The sequence below is a fragment of the Andrographis paniculata genome, unplaced genomic scaffold (assembly GCF_009805555.1).
Source record: "Andrographis paniculata isolate CXL003 unplaced genomic scaffold, ASM980555v1 Contig45END, whole genome shotgun sequence".
Lineage (NCBI taxonomy): Eukaryota > Viridiplantae > Streptophyta > Magnoliopsida > Lamiales > Acanthaceae > Andrographis > Andrographis paniculata.
This window is the reverse complement of record NW_026137579.1, coordinates 2,242,644-2,260,357: the sequence shown is the minus strand read 5'-3', so window position 1 is coordinate 2,260,357 and position 17,714 is coordinate 2,242,644. Positions and strand designations below refer to the sequence as shown.

The window sequence follows — 17,714 nt, the reverse complement described above, 5'->3', positions numbered from 1 at the left end:
TAGCTTAAAACCTAATTTAATTTTAATTTTAAATTTATATATTCTATTAGAATTAAAAATCTAAAAAGATACTCCCATGTTTTAATTATAAGAGAAAATTTTTGATACATTAATGTGTTAGTAGTTGTCATATTTTTGTAAATAAATATAATATTAAAAATGTATAAATTGAAGAATTTATAAAAATTATTTGTTATAAATAAAAAATATATATTTTTAATAAAAATAATTAATATAAATTTGATGAACGGATAATGGATAATAAAGTATACAGTACTCCCTCCGTTCCGGATACTAAAGACACGGTATTTTATGAGGGGTGTAATTAGTAGATAATTAAAAATATATTAGTGAAAATAATTATCCTATAATATAAATAATTATAAATTAAGATTAAGATAACTAATTAGTTTAATTAAAATTAAAAAAAAAATAAAATTTAAAAATTTAAAATGAGATTAAAGTGTGTAATCATTTACCAAAAAACGAAAGTGACATGATACGTGGGACGGATAGAAACGGCAATGTGGACATGGTATTGGGACGGAGGGAGTATATATTTACTTAAGCATTTCTTTTATTATTTTTTTTGTAATTATGATATCTTAAAAACATATTTAACCAAAATGTTTCTACTTTTATTTTTATTTTTATTTTTATAACTTGAAAATTCGCGGCCGCTACCCGAAAGTGCATACTGGGTAAACCTTCGGCCGAACCTAATACCTTCCAAACTAGGCCCGATGGGAAAGTCACATTTGGTTCGCCGAATCTAATTCCCTGCAAACCAGGCCCGACGAAAAAATTACACTAGGCGAACCATGTGTGACAGACGATCTAAGGGGTCGCAGGCCATCCTTGCGGGACTACTTTTATTTTTATTTTGGGAAATGCTTATTGTGCTAATTTGAAAAATTCAGCCATGTTTATAATTATACGTGTGTTGTATAATAGTATATCGTATACTAAAATCAATTGTTATGTGTTGCATGCGACTGTAGCATGTATTGTTAGTTTATGTATTGTATACGTCTAAATATTAAAACAAGTAAAAATACATATATTTTATATTCAGAGGATGACACTACCGATACTTTTGATAGTAGCAAATGAAATACTATATGGCTTTTGTTTGAATTAGAGATTTTTCTAAAATTCTGAAGTTTTGAAATTTTAAAAATTTAAGAATTGATATAAAAATTTTATTTTAAATAATGCTAAAATTCCAAAATTTATTATGTAAACAAGGCTTATACAATTATGTACCCCAGCCTAAACCTAGACCAGCAGAACTCTCTAGCCCTAGCTCAATTATGTGACATAAATGAAACCATAGGTTTAGGATATGAAAATATTTCCTATTGTCTTGATGGCTTTTGTGTGTGTTACATACACTTGTTTTAATAAAAAACATACTCCCTCCGTCCAATTAGAAGGTTGACATTTATTTTTGGCGTGATATTTAAAAAATAATAGTATTTTAATTATAAGTAGCTGTTAAAAATAGTGTAATGATATTTTTGTCCTTATTTTTTTTTTTTATGTGTAAAAGTAATAATGTGATGTAAAGTAAGGATATTTATGGAAAAAAATAGAGTATTTAATGAAATGTTAACTTTGTAATTGGACGTCCCAAAATATAAATATGTAAACATGGTAAATGGACGGAGGAAGTATAATTTAAAAATTTGTTTAATTATATTTTAAAATTGTTTGGAAATAAATAATATTAGTATTTCTAAATGATAATATTTTGATGTTAATATTTTTTAAAATAAATTAATATATTTTGTTAAAAAGACATCAAAATTGAATAATGTAAATTTATATAAGAAATCATAAACAAACGGGCCTAAGTAAATGAAAAAAATAACTAGATTTACAAAACTCATGTCAGATGGAGTTAGTATTAGATACACAAATAAAAACATCGTCCATTATTTTATTACAATTAAACCGGCAGCCTAACCAAGATCAATCACGTGATGTACAACATATTTCAAAATCAATAATTTTTATTTTTTATTTTTTATTATTATTCAAAATTATCAGATACTCTGACTACTTCTGTTTTTTCTATTATAAAATATTTTATTATACGTCTATTTTAATATTAAATTTAAATTAATTTTTTTTTCAAACCCATCAAAACAAACACAGTTAATTTATTCTATACTATTTTTAAAAAAATATATTTATCTTAGTGTTAATTTTATTTTTATTTTGTTTCATTTGAATACAAGTTTTTAGAGATTTTATTTTATTTTAAAAATAATAAATTTATATATTTAGTGTGATATTTTATTAAAGAAATATATAATTAATATTTTTGAAATAATTATTAATAATTTCAAAAATTTAAAGATTTTTATATAAACAAGCTTTTTATTATTCGCAAATTTGGGAGATATTTCAAACAAACATACCCTTCGGCCTTACGTGTATAGTGGGATGATATATTCTAGAAGATGCCTAGATGTGACAATAGAAATGGACATGTAACAAAAATTTACCGAGTAAAAGGCACCTATAAAGAATTCAATATATATATATATTTTTGAATGAAATGAAAATTCGTAGCCGTTATCCGAAAAATCCTGTAAATTCGGTCCAAAAAGCCACATGTGACCTGAGGATAAACCCATAATCTCACAGTTATCATACCATTCTTTTGGGGGTATTAAGCATTCAATATTTTGACTATCGATTCAATTATATCTCCGAACAGGGTTTGTTTGCACGTAACATTTTTAAATGAATAAAAATTTAATATTAAAAACACAAACAAACACATTCCTGGCGTGCATAAATTTCTTTTAGGTAAATTTATAAAGATTTGCAGAAATTAAATAGTAGTATGATTAATTAATAATTGGAATGTGTCGTGACTGAGTGGCAGGTGGCAACTGTCAAGTTAATTTAATTAATGTGTGTTTTTTTTGGAATTTTTCCAAATTTTTATTATTCATTCAAATTTTTTTTTTTAAAATATCAAATTAAATATTTATTTTTTAATTTTTTATATTATATTAAAAATTATTTTTGTCATTAAAAATATAATATCAATACTTATTTATATCACATCATACAATTATTTCAATTTAAAAAATTTTACTGATCAAATCTCCAAAAACAAATACACCCTAATAGTTATATTATATACACGCATGAGGTCAGTATTCTCTCTCTCTCTTGCTGGCCTTGCAGCTGTGCCACTGTGACAATCTCTGCTTGTATGTCAGTCTTTCTCTGTCTATCTCACTCTATATTCCTGAAATTTGCATCGCTCCTCAGATCAGATCAGCAGGTGGTTTTCGGGCGTAAGTGTTCTCATGCTTTTGCTGCTGCATTAACGACTGAGTGGGATTTACTCGCAGTTATACAAAATGCGAGTTTCGTTTTTCCATCTTTTGTTGATTTGAGTGTTTCCTGGATGTCGTTGATTGAGAGCTGCAATGTAGGAAAGGATCGATCGTGCAGGGGACTAGGGCATTTTTACTCGGCCTTTTCGAGCCTGTTCTTTCGTTTTTTGGGTTTCTTTAAATAAAATTATTAAAAAAGTTTGACCTAATGATTTGCATTTTTTTCCTTTGTACTGTCTAGTTTGCTTCGATTTTTGTTTTTCTTGTTGCTAGCATGAAGTGCGCTGTTATATTCACAGATGCCGACTCTTGTGGATTGCTTCCTGCTTGTTTCTTTGCTGGCGGTGCTTATCGAATTTGCATTAGTTAATTTGGATTTTACTCGTTTAGGGGTTTCACTGTTAGGCGAGGAAATTGAACGAAAAGGGTCGGGAGACGGAAAAAAGAGCCAAGTGGTGAAAGAAGGAATATAATGTGGAAGTTGAAGATCGCGGATGGGTCAAACCCCTGGCTGCGCTCTGTAAATGGACATGTTGGTCGCCAAGTCTGGGAGTTTGATCCTAACCTTGGATCGCCCGAAGACCTTGCGGAGATCGAGAAGCTCCGAGAGCAATTCCGCAATCATCGTTTTGAAAAACAGCATTCAGACGATCTTCTCATGAGATTTCAAGTTCAGTGAGACCCATTTTCACCTTCAATCTTTTTTATTGTTAGATCTCACTGTTGTTTTGCCATGAGATTATGATGGTGATCTCTAGTCTATGTGCAAGATACTGAGTCCCATGAATGACCATGATTATGTGTTACAATTCTTCCTGTGTTTGCAGTGGTTTACTGCACCTAGTTTTGCCCTCATGACCTAAAATTTTTATGTTAGAATAAAGTTCGCTTTGAATAGTTATGGGCTGGTGGAATATGGTTCTTCAATGCTGTTTTGCCTGAACCGATGAGGCCTTGATGCTGGGTGAAATTCTGGAATCAGTTCCATAGTTCTTATACTGGTCTCTGAAATAGTACTGGGCCATCAGTTAATTAATTTGTTTCATTTCGTGTAGTTAAGACTGCTCTCTAAGATGAAATATAAGACATCCTGATGATTTCTAAAATTGTACCAATGTGATCAGTAACTAGTTGTATTTATGTTAATGCTATACACAAAGGTCCAATGAGGTGTATGGAATGCTTGCTGTCCTTGTTGAAGTTTGTAACTATGTTGAACTGGAATTTTTACATGGTCACATTCGATATTGGCAAGGAAATAATTACCTCAAGGCAAATTATTATTTTTAACTCAGTATCTGGAGAGAGAAATTTTGTAGACGCAGAGTACACTTAGTAAGCAGCTTCCATCCTGTTCATGACATTTGTAAGAGTTAAAGAATATGGCTGTTTCTTCTTATATGAATCTCAGAGCAGCTGGATCATAAATTGGTTTGTTTATTGGAAATTGATGTTGTGGTTTTGTTTCATTGTTTATGTAGAGAAGTGTTCCTGTACAAATCTTGAACGCAATGCATGGTTCCTATTTGAGCATGTTGAGGCTGATTGTTATTGATGTAAAATATGGCTGATAATTTTAATTATAGAAACTATATATTGTTTGTGCTTCGGTTGTGGTTGTATAAATATTTGAAATACTAAATGTAGCTTGGGTTAAAAATGAATTTTATAATTTAAAGTACTTTCTTGTTGACAACTTTGTTAGAATAAACATAAGTAACCTTTTTTTTTTTTTTTGGTTTTTGTACTCCTAATATTAGTTCTCAAAGGAGAAACCGAACCCTGTGGATCTGCCCCAAGTAAAAGTGACAGATATAGAAGAAATAACAGCGGATACAGTAACCCATACATTGAGGAGGGCCGTTGGCTTCCACTCAACTCTGCAGGCTCATGATGGCCATTGGCCAGGAGACTATGGAGGTCCCATGTTTCTATTACCTGGCCTGGTGAGTGTTACTTTTTCAGTGTTCTGCTTTCTTACACTCAATTTGAATGATAATTCTTCTAAAAAGGATGACTATGATAGTTTGAGGCTGAGCCCATTTTGCATTTTGATCATCAAAATTCAACCCCAAAGCATACGATGCTCAAATGTAGCAATGAAGCTTGAATAACTCAAAAGAGATGAATCCTGAAACATTAGGTTCTTCTATCATTTATTGATATACATATCTAAATAATCAGAAAGTAAAAGTATTCTTTTCCTAGGAGTTCTCCAGCTGAGGTTAAGATCCAGAATAACATGTAGTTTTATTGATTTTGCATGTTCATTGTCTGTATATCAAGTTTATCTTGTAGAAAAAGTTTGTTGTCTCAATGGAAGTAATGATTTGGAATTTCGAAAACCAGTTATAATAATCAGTGTTTCTATAACTCAGTTATTTCTCTATCCAATATCATTTTCTGGAACAGGTTTTTACATTATCTATTACTGGAGCATTAAATGCTGTATTGTCAAAAGAGCACAGGCGAGAGATCTGCCGATATCTTTACAATCATCAGGTGAAGAGTGCATTATGTTTGTAAAGTTAACTGTGTCCTCCTAGATTGTATCAAATTGATGTACCATTCAGGTTATCCTCTATTCCTAACAGTCTCGTAACTAGTAAATGTTCTATAACAGAATAGAGATGGTGGATGGGGTCTGCACATTGAAGGGCCAAGCACCATGTTTGGATCTGTTTTAACCTATGTCACTTTACGGTTACTGGGTGAAGGAGCGAATGATGGAGATGGAGCAATGGAGAAAGGTCGAGACTGGATTTTGGATCATGGCGGGGCTACTAAGATAACATCATGGGGAAAGATGTGGCTATCAGTTAATAATTCATTTCTTGGCTTTTAGTTATGCTATTTGTTCCAATTGCAATCTTCATGCGCCAACTGTTGATTTTTGTATTTAGGTACTCGGGTGTTTTGAATGGTCTGGAAATAATCCATTGCCACCTGAGATATGGCTTCTTCCCTATTTTCTTCCAATTCATCCAGGTTATGCTTGCGTGTCTTTAACTATAATTTTTCCCCTCTTTCTGTTTCCTCTGCAAGTGATTGTAAAATCTGCCCATGTCTTCCTTATATGTTCTAGTTGTCTTAGCTTGTTATTTAGTGTATCTTAGACCTACAGTTAGTATTATTATAGGAATCGATGAACATTTTAACTCACACACACACACACAGACATATTTCAACATAGCTGTAGCTTGTCATTTGAAATTTCATGTTACACACCCTTCATCTGAACTCACTTAAAACCCATTGTTCAGGAATTAAATTCTGATTTTTCCATTTCAGATAAATACATTCCGTGATGTTTTGGGTTTTTTTTTTTAAGAAACCACTTCATTGCGTCGTTTTTGCTCTTGCCTAATAAACACAACATTTTCCTACCATTCATATTGCAGGCAGAATGTGGTGCCATTGTCGAATGGTTTATCTGCCAATGTCCTATTTATATGGGAAAAGGTTTGTTGGTCCACTAACACCCACAGTATTGTCTTTGAGGAAGGAAATTTACACAACTCCTTACCACGAAATAGATTGGAATCATGCTCGTAATGAGTGTGCAAAGGTTGGTAAAGACCACAATTTTACCTTGCAAGTTTTAAGTTTGATCATAATATTTTTATGAGAGTTTTTCAGTGATTAAAAAACAACAATCAATCTCCCCATTCTCACATATGGTGTTCTCTGTTTATGCTTAATATAGTATCCTGTGTGTCATCACTGCAGGAAGATCTGTACTACCCACACCCTCTTGTACAGGACATACTATGGGCGACACTTCACATGGCTGTGGAGCCTGTTTTGACACGTTGGCCTGGGAAGAAGCTCAGAGATAAGGCTCTGCGCACTGTTATGGAGCATGTACATTATGAAGATGAAAATACACGTTACGTATGTATAGGCCCTGTAAATAAGGTAAATTGGAAGCAATTATAAATTCTGGGGATGAAAGATTGTGATTTTTTTTTACCTATTTATGAACAATCAGAAATATTGTTGCACAGCAAGATGCTTGCAACTATAGATTAGTATTATGGGATATGTACGAATTCAGGGGTGAGTTTAAGTATTCAAACTATGGGTGTTGCTTTTTCCAATAGCTTTTCTGCATCTGTCCTAACCTATTTCTGTGACCTGCTACTTGCAGTAATGTTAATGAACATTGTCTTTGTAAGAGCCACATATGTCAACAATCTTAGTTTTTCTTCTGTGTTTTAATTAATGGCTGAAAACCAAAATATTTTAAATGCAGTGACCTGGTTCTTGCAACCCTTTCTCATGCATCCTCTTTAAAATGAGATTTACAGGTGTTAAACATGCTTTGCTGTTGGGTGGAAGATCCAAATTCAGAAGCTTTCAAGTTACATCTTCCAAGAGTATATGATTACCTATGGGTTGCAGAGGATGGCATGAAAATGCAGGTTAATTTTTATGCATATGTTACTATATGTATTTAATGTTCTTTTCTTCTGCTGGTATTTTCAATTTGATGCCACACTGAAGGATATAAATTTAGGGCAAGAATTTTCTTACCATTTTTCTTGATAGTTTGGATGATTGTAGCTAACTTGATACTGTTTCAGGGATACAATGGCAGTCAGTTGTGGGATACTGCCTTTACTGTTCAAGCCATATTGTCGACAAAACTTGTAGAAGAATTTGGCCCAACTTTGCAAAGAGCACATACATACTTAAAGAAGTCACAGGTTATCTTTTGAATTTTTCTTTACCACGTTCATAGTATTCTGTTGTGTCATGATAACGCATTTGGCATGATTTACTATATTCCATATACTGTATCTTCTTGTTATAGGTTTTAGATGATTGCCCTGGAAATCTAGATTATTGGTACCGTCACATTTCCAAAGGTGCCTGGCCATTTTCAACTGCAGACCATGGCTGGCCTATTTCGGATTGCACTTCAGAGGGACTGAAAGTACCAGTTTAATATTAAGCTAGCCCACTTCCCTAGCATTTGTTAAGTATAGTGGCTACATAATGGTAACCTGTTACTGTTTTTTCAGGCAGTTCTACTGCTGTCAAAGTTACAGTCCGACATTGTTGGTGAACAACTGGATGCGAAGCGGTTATATGATGCTGTGAATGTAATTTTTTCATTACAGGTAATACACCATGTTTTTGGAACTTCATTCACTTTGTAATTTGGATGGAGAGAAGTGTGGGGTAGTTGTTTCAGTTGAAGGGAAAAGCTTTACCTCAATTATGCATCATGTGATGTGACGAACATTCAGTTGATAGATAAATGTAATTGATCCAAAAAATCAGGGATTGACATTGGTAAACTTGAATTGAACATGCAAATTTTACCCAGGCCAAACTTATAAAATTTGGAAAAATTGATACATCTGTGGATTTTAATAGACATTAGGGTGTGTTTGTTTGGGGGTTTAGATTTTGAATTGGGATTTGAATAGTAAAAATTTTGAATTGTAATAGTCGTATGATGTGATATAAATAGGTGTTGATGTGATGTTTTGAATGTAAAATTGATTTTTAGTATAATATAAAAAGTAGGTATTTAATTTAATTTTTTTGGGGGAAATTTTTTTAATGAATAGTAGAATTTTTGAAAAATCCTATAAAAGAACACACCCTAGATGGGCTAATAGATTGGCTATGGAATTGCATATTATCCACAATTAGCAGTATCAGATTATCTGTTGTAATTAATAATTTATGATGTCATGCATATGGTCTAATAACAAGTCTGTCCTGGATCATGTAATCTTATTCTCTGTCTGTTCCTTCTTCGTCATCTAGAATGTCTAATTGATGGCCTCTAAGAAACAAATTCCTGGAATCTTTTTCAGAATGCTGATGGAGGATTCGCTACATATGAATTGACAAGATCCTATAGTTGGTTAGAGGTATGTTATTGTATATGTCTATACCCACTACAGCTTCCATTTTCATACATATTATTCACTGTCAGTAGTAATGATAGGAGAAATTGTACCTCGGTTTGACTGGATTTAAAGTTTAACTTTGGTGATTACCCAAGCTATTGTGACATGGTCTTAGCCTACTAAAGATATTTGCCTATTGTTTCTTGCATTCTGGACAACTCTATATGCTTTTTCTGTTTATGTTTGTTGATATGTTGACTGTAAAGCTTTTACATAATCATGAAGCATGTGGTCTTGCTTTTTTCCTAAAGGCAGTTTTGTTGTTTAGGCATTTCAGGTATTGTATTTCCTGCACTATTAAATAAAGATCAATAGAGTTAATTTCCTTACCAACAAGGTCGTTATTCTAGCTTTTGGTGTGATTCAGTATGCTTTTGTTGCAGTTAATCAACCCTGCTGAAACTTTTGGGGACATTGTCATTGATTATCCGTAAGATATCTTATCTTCTGCAGTATATGTATCCATTTTCTCATAGTTTTTCAGAATGCCAAAAAAAAGCACGCAAAAATGTCAGATAAATACTCTATCATGAGCATTGTACTTTATCAAATAAAGGTTTGTCTAAAATTATCGGGGACTACGTAGCAGGAGTGTAAATAGCTCTGATTAGATTCTATAAACTTAAAATATTTTGACTTGCATTACTTATTAACCTCCTGTTAAATAAAGTCTGTACTCTGGTTTCATAGGTACGTCGAATGTACCTCAGCTTCTATTCAAGCATTAGCAGCATTCAAGAAATTGTATCCTGGGCATCGGAGAGAAGAAGTGGAACGATGTATTGATAAAGCTGCTAAATTCATTGAGAAGATTCAAGCAGCTGATGGCTCCTGGTCAGTTTTTTATTCTTTTCTGCTTGAAAACTTTCTGTAGTTTCTTGATCCTGAGTTGGAGTAGATAGTGTATATTGTATATTCTTTTCTGCTTGAAAGCTTGGTGTTGATTTCTAGTCAATCTACCAATCAGCTTTATTTAAGATTGAAACTTCACACAGGTACGGCTCGTGGGCAGTATGCTTCACTTATGGAACATGGTTTGGGGTGAAAGGTCTTGTGGCAGCTGGGAGAAGCTATAATAATTGCCCTGCCATTCGCAAGGCTTGTGATTTCCTGTTGTCTAAACAGCTTCCTTGTGGTGGATGGGGAGAAAGTTATCTTTCATGTCAAAACAAGGTCAATAATTTCTAAATTAGTTTTCCTCTCCATCTTTTTATCTTGTGGTATGTGGCCTGGCTCTGTGGCTAAAACAATTTTTTTTTTTTCTTTGTGAACTATTTGACCACTAACTGATTCTAAACACAATCTATACTTCATCCTTTTTTGCTGTAACCTCATTCATAAAAGGAAATCATTAAAATCTGAAATTTTCTCAAAGTGGTGAATAAGGTTCTAAAGTGGCCTAGTTATTTTCCTTTTTCAGCATATGTGAAAAAGTTCATATGTTTATCCAATAAATATGCAGAAGAAATAGTTGGTCTATACAGAGTCGTTGAATGGTTTATGTCTGATACTAAAATGCTCCTTTACAAGTACAGGTGTATTCAGATCTAGAAGGGAGAAGATCTCATGTGGTGAATACAGGGTGGGCTATGTTGTCTCTCATAAGTGCAGGACAGGTACATAAAAATCCTTCTTACTCAAATGTGTTATTGATGCTTTGCTGTCTTTTCTCCTTCTAGTGAAATGTTGATCATGGAAGATGATTCAATTTGATTACCAGAAATCACTAGACACAACTAGCAATTGTATTAAATCACAGTTTTTGTTTCCTGTTGATGTCCGGCAGGCAGAGAGAGATCCATTGCCATTGCACCGTGCAGCAAAGGTTCTCATAAACTCTCAATGTGAAAATGGAGATTACCCGCAACAGGTAAAATGATTATATCATTAGCCTATACTGTTTCTTTCATGTAATCCTGATCGAAAGCTTTGATACTAACACCTTTAAGAGCATAAACTAAACAGACTAAACAACTACTCACTTTCAAGATCCACATTCACCCGAACTGTTTCCCTTACCACTTTTCGTTTTCCAGGAGATCATGGGAGTCTTCAACAAGAATTGCATGATCACATATGCCACCTACAGGAATATATTCCCCATCTGGGCTCTCGGAGAATATCTCACCCAGGTTCTTCAACCCAAGGAATGAATAAGATCTTCACACAACGAAGATGTTTCCTTTCTTTCATCTTAATCATAATTGAAACGTCGCTGGTCTTCATCGTCCTTTCTATTGCCAATCTTGAATTAGTTCCTAACTTTGGTTGAAAGTAGTGGGATGCATTCTCATTCTCTGTTCTCTACTTTGTCATGATATTGGTCCCCATTTTTTAACTCAAAAGTAGGAACAAAGTGATACTGGTTTTACGACTATTATGGATGGAGAATGCCTCATTGTTTGTGTTGGCCTTTCTTGGTACTTGCAAGGTGCTTTTAGTACTTGCAAGGTGCTTTTAGTCAATTCAAACCACAAAATAAAGTGAACTATGCATGTCAACATTCAATTCTAGTTTGAAAATAAATGGTTGATAGATGACGAAATACATAACACAACAAAAACTGTCTGCACCAATAAAACAACACAAATGAGATTTGAAATTTGAAATTCGAATTTTATACATGAATGAAACGTATTCGTTATAAAAGCGTGTTTTTTAAACAGCGGTCCCATGTGAGCACGCTTTTTTCAGAATTTCGAAATCCAAAGCCAAAGCGCCAAACTTCGAATAAAATATTTTTCCTCTCTGTGTGTGTACGGACGGGCGAGATATTCTCGAACAACGCTCCCCTCCCCCTTTGCTCCGAAGTTCTTTTAGCTCGTGGATCTTTGAATTTGAACTTGAAGGTGGTTCCATGGCAGGACTCTGTAGTATTCAACCTACTATATTTTAAGTGGCTTGCTTTTACTGCTTCAATCTCGATGCAGCGCTTTTACCAATGCTGTTTGTCTTGAATTGTAGCTATGAATAAACATTAGCTTTGCGCGGCTGAAGAGAAGAAATGGTTAGCTGCTAGGTACGTTTTTGCTTTGAATGCAATGTCGTCTTGCCATTATTGTGTGCTGTTGTTTATCTTGTTTGATTTGTGTTCGTAGTTAAGTTTTGCTGAAAGTTTCTTTTAAGCTTAATTCGTTCGAAATTAGCTGAAAGGAAATATTAGTCGTTGGAAGCTGCAAACGATTTGCAATGGTTACATTTCCGTTACTATTCTTTGTTGATTTTAAACAAGTAATTTTATGCCATGTAGATTATATCGAGAGAGAGAGATACGGAGGATTTTAACGCACGATTTTTGTAGGGGAATTTTGGAGCGTGGAGCTGAGCAGTCATGCTGGCCTGCTGGGGGTGAAAACTTGATTGAATGGAAGTTAAAGATTAAGTTGAATGAAGAAGATGAAGGCTCACGTACATATGGTGAAAGGAAAAGTAACTTCAAGGGCGAACCCTCAGCAAACAGCCTTTGAGCTGAAACAGCGAGTGATTCTTGCACTCAACAAACTTGCAGATCGGGACACTTACCAACTTGGGGTGGAGGACCTTGAGAAAACTGTTGAATGTTTGACACCTGATGGAGTTGCACCATTTCTGTCTTGCATATTAGACACAGATTCAGAGAAGAAAAGTGCAGTTCGCAAAGAATGCATTCGCCTATTGGGTGTCTTGGCAACTTTTCATGAGGATCTTGTTAGATCTCATATTGGAAAGATGGTCGCTGGCATTGTTAAGAGGCTAAAGGACTCAGATTCTGTTGTAAGAGATGCTTGTGTAGAAGCTTTTGGAGTCTTGGCTTCCAAATTGAGCAGTAGTAGAATTGACACTGATGGCATTTTTGTTGTACTGGTTAGACCGCTTTTTGAAGCCCTTGGTGAGCAGAACAAGCAAGTGCAATTTGGTTCTGCCTTGAGTTTGTCGCGGGTCATTGACAATATTTATGATCCCCCTCCTTTGGTTTTGCAAAAGATGTTGACAAAAACTGTGAAGTTGCTGAAGAATCCTCATTTCATGGCAAAACCGGCAATAATCGAGTTGAATAGGAGTATAATTCTGGTCTGTCCCCATCCTGTGCATTTGCTTCTATTTTTATCTGTCTTTTCTTACAGCTCATAGTCTTCTTTCTCGAAGGCTTAGTAAATAAAGATTTATTGATAATATTCGAGGGACAGTTGAAATAACATCCATTTGTTTTTGTAGTACCAAACTTCAATTCTTCAAATTCCAACACCCAGTTAATGTTTTTGAAGTTAGTATATAATTTGTGTATTAGAATGTGCCAATGGACTTTTAAGTAGCTTATAGCAGAAACCCTCAGTATGCTCTTATCTTAATATGCCATGCATTCATATTACGAAGTACTATAATCTTGTACCAATGGTTTCAGGCTGGTGGTACTCCAACACACAGTTCCTTAACGGCTGCAATGACGAGTATTCAGGAATCTCTGAAGAACAATGACTGGGCAACGCGTAAAGCTGCCTGTGCAGCATTGGGAGACATTGCTACTTGTGGTGCAGCATGCTTAGGATCATATCGGACTTCTTGTATTCGATGTCTTGAATCATGTCGCTTCGACAAGGTTTTATTGATCTTGTTCAGCAATTCATTCAGCTGAAAAAAGAGTTTCTTAAATAAATCCTTAACCCATTTTTATCTATATAGGTGAAACCGGTTAGGGACATAGCTTTGCAAGCATTGCAGCTTTGGAAAAATCTTCCTGGGGCAAATACACCTGAGCCATCTGAGGCTGGATCTTCTGTCAAAGGTATTGTCTTAAGTACCCTATTATTGCTCGATGTCCAGGGTGGGTATAGTGTCTTGCAGTTTGCTATATTCTAATGGTGTGCAATCTTTTCTATTACTTCCTTAACTCTGTGCTTAAATTAAATTCCAGCAATCATTTCGTGTGCTATTACTACATGAAATCTATAATACAATTTTGTTTTATAATGTATTAACCCAATTTGTTAAGACAAATAGGGATCTTTTGTGGATGATGCATGAATATTGTGAACATTTAAGAAAGGTGATTATAGACTCATCTAGATAACGAGGACACCATCTCCTCCAACTTATGAAAAGATTGAATGTAATAATGTTTAAGAGAGAGCATTGTTTGCACATGTGGGGTGTGTTGGAGGAAAGAATAAAAGTTATATAACGATATACTTTGCTATAAAATTAAGCTTTGTTAGACAATGTTTTCATTTCACATATTCTTGTGGCACTAAGAAAAAAATTCAATGGTGAAAGATCTGCACATGTGACTATTTTAGTGGTCTAACATTTTGAACTAGAACTTGGACCTCCTTTTTATGAGTTTATGTTCTCTAAAGTTTTGTTAAAAGGTAGTGCAGTCAGTAAGTTCTATTGTTTTTGTCAAATCAATACTTCGTTGGCCCTTTCATGGTCTTGTCGTTATTGGTAACCAGTCTTTTGTTGTTTATGTGTAACATATTTGCCTTAAGCAGAAAAATCTTATAAAGACGAATACGGTGATATCACTAGTGCTAGCATCACTAGTGCTAGCGGATCAACACAGACCGACAAGACACCGTTGAAATTTGGCAATGAACTGCCCAAAAAAAGGGTTCCTCTATCTTCTAGAAATTTCGGAAGTGCTTATACTGATAAATGTCAGCAATCTGAAAGCAATGACTGGCAAATAGAAATTGCAGTCCCAAAGAGACATAACATTTTGGCATTGGAAAATCAACACGGTGAATCTGAAGGTGGTTCTGTTATCACATCTCTGGGTAGTTCTGTTAACAGGAGATGTGAAAGAGTAAATTCTGATATTAGAAGTGTCAATAGCATTGGATATGCATCTGTGGAAGTTGATGATAAACAGGAATGCTCATCTGCTTCCAATATTTTCACTGAAAGCAGCAAGCCAAAGGTTGTCACTACCCATTTTGATGCTTTTGACGATGCCAGTTTGGTGAAGTCCACAGGAACTAGTCAGAGGTTTGCAGCTGATGAAGTTATTATTGAAGAGCAAAAATACTTGTCTAAAGTGCATGACCGTGTAAGCTTAGATTCAACTCTCACCAATTCAACCTCACAGACTGTGCGGGAGTGTTGCTCACAAACAGAAAAAGAGATGGTGTTAATCAGGAAGCACCTCTTGGAGATTGAAGATAAGCAATCTAGTTTGATGAATATGCTAAAGGTAGCTGCCTTTGTTTTCTAAGCCTCATTTTCAATAATAATTTTTAGAATGTTTAGAAACTCTGAAATTTTCACTTTTAATATTCAATTGCATGGCCCTGTCTTAATAGAAGCAATGTAATATGTTACAACTGCGGATCAAAGTCGTGTTTGGTTGGGAGCAAAAAGAACCTGGTTTACTTAAATGGAAGGAATGAACATGAAATTCTTAGAGCTAATTAGTATAATGAAAACAAGTTCTTTGGATGGTAAATCTAGAATGAGCATGGCATGTTATTCTAGTTTCATTATATTGTTTCCTACCCATCTGTACTGCCCTTATTCGACTGAAATTCTACAGATTCAATGATATGAATGATAACAATCACTGAGAATGGGTGGTCTTCTTTGTAAGAAACTTATATTTAATGGAGGCAACTAACTTGAGATTCTTCTCCATCTTCAGGTGTTCACAACTTCTGTAATGGATAGTGTATCGGCAGTGCAGATGAAGGTCTCAAATCTGGAACTAGTAGTTGATAAAATGGCACAAGAGATTTTTCATGGGGGAAGATATTCAGACACATCAACTACCATTCTGAAAAGGAGTACTAACAGTGCTTCCCCTAGATTTTCCACATGCACTCCTAGACCATCTGTTGATAGCAGCAAGCAGCCTCCATTGCCACCCAACAAAACTTCAGGAGTATGGGAGAAGACATTCACTAGGAACAGTTCAAAGAATTTTGGAAAACAAAAAGCAGATATATGGACTGATGCACATCTTAAGCCAAACAGAAGTTCTTTGTTGAAGGCAACTCCTCCAAACTTTTGTCTCGAAATTCATGAAGACCAAAGGAGACATGTTGGTGTATTTGATCAGGTTTCTGCTACTAAAGCAAGGACAAATAAACTAGAAACCAAGAGAAGCCCCCGGGCAGTTATGCGAGATTATTTCTTTGATGGGGATCTGAACTCAGCATACATTGAGGCCCTATGTTCAAGAAATGAACTTCTTTTGTTTGAAATTTTGGATAGAACAGGTCCTGTGCTGGATAGTTTATCACAAAATACTGCAAGCAACCTGTTAAGCACATTGGCTACATATCTACTGGAGCAAAGATTTGTGAACTCCATAATTCCTTGGTTACAGCAGGCAAGTTTATTTTGTATGTGTTATTTAGTTATAACAATATCTAAACAGTATGGCATGAATTCTGTTTCACATTTTTGGATGTGAGCCATTAATCTTATACTGATAAATAATCTTCTGGAAACTTTATGATTACATTTATCTGTTGCTTGGTTACTGTTTTAGATGCTATCGTGATTTGCTAAGCATCATGAGTTATATTGCCTTTTGTTGCTTTATTCAGCTTGTGGAACTCATCAACATCCATGGCCCAACATATTTGGTACTGTCAGCTAATGGAAAGCGAGAGTTTCTATATGCTATCCAGGAAACTGCCAAGTCTGTCAATCTTAATGCCACAGAGAAAAAATTATTTGTTGATATTGGCAGGACATTGCGCCAAATATGGGGTTAGACTACTTTTTTGTTTGAATTTCTCAGAACCTCTTAACTGGGCTGAATTTGAATTATGGTGTGCTGATCAGTAAACTTGTTGAAGTGTCAATTGTCAATTGATTAATGTTTAGACTTGCATTTTAGAAAGTGGGGTTCTTGATTTCTATGGTATAGCCACAGGAGTTTCTCAACAATTGTTGATTTGATGTTTACACATGGCTTTATTATACACACATATCTCAACTTAAAACAGGAAATGTTCTTCACGGAGAACATGGAATTCAAGGAGATTGAAGGGTCGTAATTCATTCTAGTTTGAAAATGCAGCTTTTTTTCAGTTATATTCTTTTAAAACTGGCGGCAGATAAGGAAGAGTTATGGCTTCCAAGCAGGATAATTTGTTTGGTTGCATTTTGCAGGAAATGGTTCATGCTAGCGTTATATACAAGAGCTTTTGCAGGAAATGACTCACGCTAGCTTTATTTACGAGAGCCTACTCACCGGAACTGTTACAGAAGCGTGCGACTATGGAAGCCTAGAAAGAAAGCAAAAAAAAATGTGTTGAATTGCATTAAACTGGATTCCATTCCTAGTACAAGCCCCAACTAAATACATGTAGCAATGACAATCCCCCAAGATTCACCTGTTGTTGATTGTCTCCCTTTAAGTTGATTGAACAATAGTTGTAGTTTGCTTGTTATGCAGTTATGACATTTTGGCAACATGTAAAACAGGTGATGTGCAATT

The 17,714-nt window shown here is 34.6% G+C and overlaps 2 protein-coding genes across 6 annotated transcripts; both read left to right on the top strand.

Annotated features, from left to right (window-relative positions):
- Positions 1–3,180: 3,180 nt before the first annotated feature.
- Positions 3,181–11,708, top strand: LOC127251890 (cycloartenol Synthase). 2 transcript variants are annotated; one of them, XM_051275818.1, is made up of 19 exons: positions 3,181–3,320; positions 3,753–4,032; positions 5,123–5,308; positions 5,775–5,864; positions 5,986–6,180; positions 6,266–6,350; positions 6,764–6,930; positions 7,092–7,280; positions 7,673–7,786; positions 7,949–8,071; positions 8,179–8,301; positions 8,390–8,488; positions 9,197–9,253; positions 9,676–9,722; positions 9,983–10,126; positions 10,288–10,465; positions 10,828–10,908; positions 11,079–11,162; positions 11,329–11,708. In XM_051275818.1, the coding sequence occupies exons 2-19, from the start codon at positions 3,835–3,837 to the stop codon at positions 11,443–11,445; spliced, it is 2,277 nt and encodes a 758-aa protein (XP_051131775.1). In that variant the 5' UTR covers positions 3,181–3,320; positions 3,753–3,834; the 3' UTR covers positions 11,446–11,708. The 2 variants fall into 2 exon arrangements, with proteins under 2 accessions (XP_051131775.1, XP_051131776.1); XM_051275819.1 differs by having other exon boundaries at positions 3,190–3,307.
- A 125-nt stretch (positions 11,709–11,833) lies between these two features.
- On the top strand, positions 11,834–17,689 carry LOC127251889 (TORTIFOLIA1-like protein 2). 4 transcript variants are annotated; one of them, XM_051275816.1, is made up of 9 exons: positions 11,834–12,141; positions 12,257–12,311; positions 12,594–13,342; positions 13,674–13,868; positions 13,952–14,054; positions 14,761–15,461; positions 15,906–16,595; positions 16,816–16,981; positions 17,387–17,689. In XM_051275816.1, the coding sequence occupies exons 3-9, from the start codon at positions 12,680–12,682 to the stop codon at positions 17,401–17,403; spliced, it is 2,535 nt and encodes an 844-aa protein (XP_051131773.1). In that variant the 5' UTR covers positions 11,834–12,141; positions 12,257–12,311; positions 12,594–12,679; the 3' UTR covers positions 17,404–17,689. The 4 variants fall into 4 exon arrangements, with proteins under 4 accessions (XP_051131773.1, XP_051131774.1, XP_051131771.1 ...); XM_051275817.1 differs by having other exon boundaries at positions 12,543–13,342; XM_051275814.1 differs by having other exon boundaries at positions 11,834–12,311.
- The last annotated feature ends 25 nt before the right edge of the window (positions 17,690–17,714 follow it).